The following is a 6,437-nucleotide window of genomic DNA, read 5'->3' on the forward strand; positions in this document are numbered from 1 at the left end:
AACAGCAGCATCAAGAGTTATTTTTCTGACTGTCAAGTTTTAGCATTCAGGTGAGTTCCAACTCAGGCCCTAATGACTGTCTTTAAATTAAAAATGTGCCCTTACCATAGTCTCTCAGTTCCTAGCTGATATGGGAGAGAGCCCTGGGAATATAGTACTATCACCTAAAGACTATCTTCTTCCTAAACCAGTGAGCCAAATTGACTTAGAAATGCAAAAGAGCTCACAGAAACCTAACTTTGAGACATCAGTTACTGCCTTGGTCTATTATTGTGTGGCTAAACAGAGATACCTGATAATGGATGATTCATAAAGTATGAAAGTTTATTTGACTCACAAGTTTGGTGGCTGGACAGTCCAAGAGCAAGGAGCCAGCCCCTGGCACTCCCCTGGTGATGAGTCCCAACATGGCTGACAGAAGCAGGGAGATCAGGGGCACACCAGAGAGAAAGAGGAAGCAGAATCCCCCACTTCCTCTGTTTGTCCCGCCCACGCTCCCATCTGATTGGATGGTGCCATATGTTGCTGGCCACAGACTCACATTGCCAATCTTGTCTGGCAAGTTGCCCGCCCACCTTTCTCAGCCCTGAGAACTCAATCATTCTCCCAAGACAGCATTAATCCATTCATGAGGGTGGTACCCCCATGATCCAGACATTATCTGCCAAGCCTGAAGGTCTCAGGGTCTCATTACCTCCCAGTGCCATTATATTATGGGTCAAATTCCAACATATGAACCCTTAGGGGAAAAAACATGATCTAAACCATAACAGCTACTAAAGTCAGGATCTATGAAAGATGGGGGGAGGGGGAGGTTAGAACCCGTGCATTACATTCCAGCAGTCTTAATTATGCTGTCCAACAGTAACAACTAATCACAGAGGCAATAAAACAATCTTATATGGCTATTGGAGATATACTTTCCATATCATAAAATATATCCTCTGAAATATAAAATTTAGTGGTATATTCACAGTGTAATGTAATCATTTCCACTGATTTTAGAACATTTCATCACTCCCAAATAAAACCCTGTACCCACTGGCTCTCCTCACTCTTCACTAATCTTTCCCTCTCCCAGTCTCCAGCAACCACTAATCTACTTTCTGTCTCTGTGGATTTGTCTATTCTGGATATTTCATGTAAATGGAATTCTGTGATGTGTGGTCTTTTGTGACTGCCTTCGTTCACTTAGCGTAATGTTTCATTACATGTTGGCCCATGTTGTAGCATGTGTTGGTACTTTATTCCTTTTTAAGACTGATTAATATTCCACTGTGTGACTGCACTATATGTTTTTTAAGAATTATTTATTTAAATGTATTTATTATTGTTATTTGCTACAGGGCACTCACTAGAGAGTGAGAGAGCTAAGGTAAGAAAGGAAGAAGCCAGGTCCAGGACTCAAACCACAGTTGGCCATGTGGTGTCCAGCACCTTAAGCACCATGCCACCTGTTGGCCCCATGGCTGCCCTATATATTATCCATTTGTCCATTGATGGACATTTGGATTGTCTCCACTTTTTGGCTAGTATGAGTAATGCTGCCATCAACATTCCTGTATGAGTTTCTACGCGAACTTGTGTTTACAATTATCTTGATCATATAGCTAGGTATATTACTATAGGATCTTATGGTAACAAAGATTTCTCTATCAAGCTTCACCTACTTTTCTTAATACTCCTAGGGCTGTTGTAAACCTTTGACTAATTTCCAGACTTCTGAGAAAGTTGATTTTGATGATTGTTTTGCCTGTGTTGTCATTGCTTCTATAGATTTTCAGAAGTTCTTGCTCCACATTCCAGAAGTGTTCTCTTTGTAACTATTTATTTTTAAATTCATCAAGTTAAGTGGAAATAAAGTTCCTTGTGTTGGCCCTGTATCCTAGTGGTTAAGGGACTAGAGCCCACATGGCTGACTGTGGTTTAAATCCTGGTCCTGATGGCTTGAAAAATATACCAGGCATATGTGTATGCATGCCTAAAATTCCAATAGGATGGAGAAATGGAGGAGAAGGGATTACAGAATGAGCACACCCCATTGTGAGGGTTCTCTCTCATTTTCTGGTGATTGCACACACTTTCCGCCAATTAAAAAGAAAAACGTGGCCCAGCAGGTGGCACGGTGGCTAAAGGTGTTGGATTCTCACATGGCTGACCATGGTTTGAGTCCCAGACCTAGCAACTTGCTTTCTCACTTTCTCTCTCTCTCTTTCCCCACCCCCTCACTCTGTCCCTCTCTGGTCAACTTAAAATAAAGAAAAAAAAGAAAGAAAGAAAGGGAGAAAGTTAAATAAATAATTCTTTTTAAAAATAAGAAAAAAAGTATCACCCACACTAGTCACATTTTGCGTACCTGATGACAACACAAGGCTCATAATAACTATGTTGGATAGCTAAGACACAGAATGCTTATGTCATTGCAGAAAATTCTCTTGTACAGTGACTACAAGTAAAATACTTAGAATTGGGGTAAAGTTCCAGATGTCTTTGTTTATTCCTTGTGCCCTTCCAGATCTGTCTCTCACATAAACCACACTGGGGTGGACTCTCTGTGTAACGTCTCACCACTGACCCAGAAACTGGACAGAGTTGCCATCTATGAGGAATTCTTGCAGATGACACAGAACGGTACCCACCTACAGAAGTTCACCCTGAACAGGAACAGTGTCCTTGTGGATGGTAAGTCTCCCTGGTTACTGGGGTTAACTGGGAACTCTGACTTGCACACCTAGGACCTTCTTAGGAAATCTGGAGACCTGGCCAGTACTCTCTGGTGAGTGTACATACCTTATAAGAAGTTAAAAAGAAGAAGAAGAAGACAGAAGATGACGACGACGAGGAGGAGATGGAAGAAGAAGAGGAGGGGAAAGAAAGAAAGAATAAAGAGAGAAAAGGAAGGAATGAATAAGGGAAGGAAGGATAGGCAGTTATAAATTAAGAAGTATTTGATGAATATGACGGAGAAGAAGAAAATGGAAGGAAGGAAGGAAGGAAGGAAGGAAGGAAGGAAGGAAGGAAGGAAGGGAAGGCAGTTATAAATTATTAAGTACTTGATGTTAATCTACCTATACTTGGGGGTGGTCATCAGAGAAGGCTTCCTAGAATAAGTGACACTAAATGTGGAATCTTGGAAAATGAGGGTAAAACACCTACGTGAAGGAGGTGGTGGAATGTTTTTCTTTTTTTTTTTAAAAAAGAATTATTTATTTAATTTTATTTATTCATTCGGTTATTTTAATTTGACCAGAGAGAGACAGAGGTTGAGAGTGAGAGAGAGAGGAAATGAGAAAGCAAGCCACCAGGTCCAAGACTCAAACCATGGTTGGCCATGTGGGAGTGTCCAGCACCTTAACCACCATGTCCCCTGCTGGCCCCTATTTTTTGTTTTCTAATTTGCTGGAGTGCATATGCACTTACTGGAGGAGAAAGTGAGAAAGCACCCCCCCCCCCTTGGGGGATGGCCATGCTGTAATCCCTTCTCTATTTCCCCTTTTGCTCCTTTTGGGATTTTGGGCATACACACCCCCCCACACACACACACACACACACACATACACACACACACGCACACCTGGCATGTTTTTCAAACCACCCTGTCTGGGACTTGAACCATGCAGTCAGCCACTTTAACCACCACACCATCAGCTGGCCCACAAAAGAAAAACTTTGAGAACTTACAAAATTAGAGAGATCTCGTAGGTAACAACTGTGATGACCCATTCTCTCCAACACTGTCATGAGATAGCCCAGTCCAATTTAAGTCCCCCAAGCCCAAAGGCATATATTTTTTCTTTTTTTAATAAAAATTTTAAAAATTATTCACATTTAATCACCATTATCTTTACAGTGTACGAAACATGATTTTTAGGTTTGTTTCCAGCATGAATACAGTGCATATCAGTCAAGATAAAGACATCATCATAAGCAAATAACTTTTCATTTTTGTGTCAATTAAACGTATTGTTCCGGAGGTATAAATTTTGATTTATTACACTGTAATGTGATAATGGCTTTGTGTGTATGTAGCAGAGAATCCTCATTTCTTTAGATACACATTGAAGTACTAGGAGTAAAATGTGATGTCTATTTCAAAATTAGAGAAAAAACTGGATAGTGCATCAGGAAGGGTGGCAGATGTTAATAATTAATAAGTTGAATATTATTATTTTTAATGGGAGGAAATATAAATCCAGGTGACAGATGCTTATTATACTGTTTTCTGAATGTTTTAAATGTTTTATTAAAAAGTAAAACACTGGGGCCAGCAGGTGGCGTGGTGGTTGAGGCACTGGACTCCTACATAGCCACCCATGGTTAGAGTCCCAAACCTGGTGACTTGAAGATCACACTGGGGATGTTTGCATGTGTGCCCAAAATTCCAAGAGGAGAGTGGGAGAGAAGGGATTATGGCGTGGCCATTCCCCACTGGAGAGTAATTTCTCATTTGGCCTTTCTCTATCTCTCTGCGGTTAAGCACATGCACCCTATGGCAAACACTTTAAAAAATAAGACAAGACAAAGAAGAGTAAAACACACTCATGAGCACTCTCCATTTCATTCATCCAGGGTATTCTTCCAGCAGAGAAGACACCTTGTCCAGGAGGTCTGGTAAGTCTCAAAGAAGATCCAGCCCAGAGTTGAGAGGGCACCTGATGCCTTGCCTTGGCAAAGAGTGTCATGCATGCAGAGTCAAGGATGAGAATGAAAGCTGGCCAACCCATGGTAGGGACTGCTGAGGCACAGTCAAGGGATAGCAGGAGTCAAGGTCTGCTGGGGGTGGGAGGACACTTTTGGGGAGACTTTAGAGCCATGAGATGTTGAGCGGCTCAGCTCTGTTCTGCAGGCCAGTGCCCATGCTTAGGCCTCACAGGATCCAAGAGGGAGCCGTGGGAGGTGGGAAGAAGTGGCTCACCCTAGCACTTGTCTCCCCAGACCTTCCCTTCTGGGCCATCATCCTCATCTGTTTGGCGGGACTTCTGGTACTCATCATTTGCCTGATCTGCTGCTTCCTGGTGAGTGAGGAAGGGTCATTTGTCTCTGTGCTATTGGAGTGTAAGACTTTCTAATACAAGTCCTAGGAATATATTTTGCAAATACTTTTCTCCAGTCTGTATGTTTTCACCTTTCGTTGTCATTTTATTTTATTTTAAATTCATAACTATTTTGTTTACTTATAAAATAACACATTTTTCCCTCATTACTTATTTTAATAATGGGTTGCTCATCATTTTTGTTTTCATAAGGAAATTTTTATTTGTTTATAAACAGTTTATCTGGGGCCAGCCAGTGGTGTGATACTTAAGGTGACTGGATGCCACATGGTTGATTGTGTGGTTCAAGTCCAGGACATGGTAGCTTGAAAAACATATGGGGTGCATGTGTGTGTGCATTCCCAAAATTCTAAGCAGAGAACAGAGGAAAACAGATTACAACATCCATCCCCCCTGGCGGAGGGGGTACTTTCTCATTTCCTCTTTTCCCATTCTGTCTTTCTCTCTGGTGAACACATACCCTATAGAAAAGTTTTAAAATGAAAAGAAAACAATTTATCTGTAAATTTAAGTATAGACACTCCTTTCAGCATCTATAATCTATGATGTCTATAAAGATTAAGGATGAAGAGGATGGCAGTATTTATCTGGTAGGCTGTTTAGTCAACAAATAAGTGCATGTATCTATGGGATGCAATGCAATGCTTTTTTAAAAAAAGAATTATTATTTATTTAATTAGTAATTATTATTATTCACATGAGTTACGCCAGAGAAAGATAGAGTGATTGAGAGAGCGAGAGTTAGAAAGCAAGCCACCAGGTCCAGGACTCGAACCATGGTCAGCCATGTCAGAATTTCAGCACTTTAACCACCTTGCCACCTGCTGGTCCCACAATGAAATGCTTTTTTTTTTTTTGAGATTTTTTTTTTGCTATAGGGCGTGTGTGCTCACCAGACCGACAGAGAGAGACATAGAGACAGAAAGCGAGAAATCACTCCCCAGGAGGGATGGCCATGCCACAATCCCTTCTCCTCCATTCTCCTCTCGGGATCTTGGGCACGCATGCACATGCGCCCGGCGTGTTTTAAGCCACCAGGTCCGGGACTCGAACCAGGGTCAACTACGTGGGAGTCCCGCGACATAGCCATTACACTAACTGCTGGTCCCGAAATGCTTTTTTAAGAAGAAAATATTTTAAATTTATTTATTATTTGAGGGGGAAAGGTATCCCCATAGGGTTCTCATACAACCATCCATTCCCAGCCTTAGCCAGCAAGGATCTTGGGTGTGTACATCAACCTGGGCTATACAGGAAGACCCAGGCTATAAACCTGGACCTTCCCATGTGGCCTCAGCATCACGGAGTATGCCCAAGATCCCAGGAGGAGAATGGAGGAAAAGGGATTGCAGAAATAATGCTGGGGAGTCATTTCCCTCTTTC

The 6,437-nt window shown here is 41.8% G+C and overlaps 1 protein-coding gene across 1 annotated transcript in view; it reads left to right on the forward strand.

The window, feature by feature from the left end:
* MUC16 (mucin 16, cell surface associated) overlaps positions 1-6,437 on the forward strand; it is a 126,597-nt gene that overhangs the window by 119,004 nt on the left and 1,156 nt on the right. The window contains 4 exon segments of the mRNA XM_027774819.1: positions 6-50; positions 2,516-2,682; positions 4,570-4,611; positions 4,936-5,015. Of these exon segments, the coding sequence (XP_027630620.1) occupies positions 6-50; positions 2,516-2,682; positions 4,570-4,611; positions 4,936-5,015 (334 nt within the window).

This window comes from Tupaia chinensis, unplaced genomic scaffold (assembly GCF_000334495.1).
Source record: "Tupaia chinensis unplaced genomic scaffold, TupChi_1.0 Scaffold000482_1, whole genome shotgun sequence".
Lineage (NCBI taxonomy): Eukaryota > Metazoa > Chordata > Mammalia > Scandentia > Tupaiidae > Tupaia > Tupaia belangeri.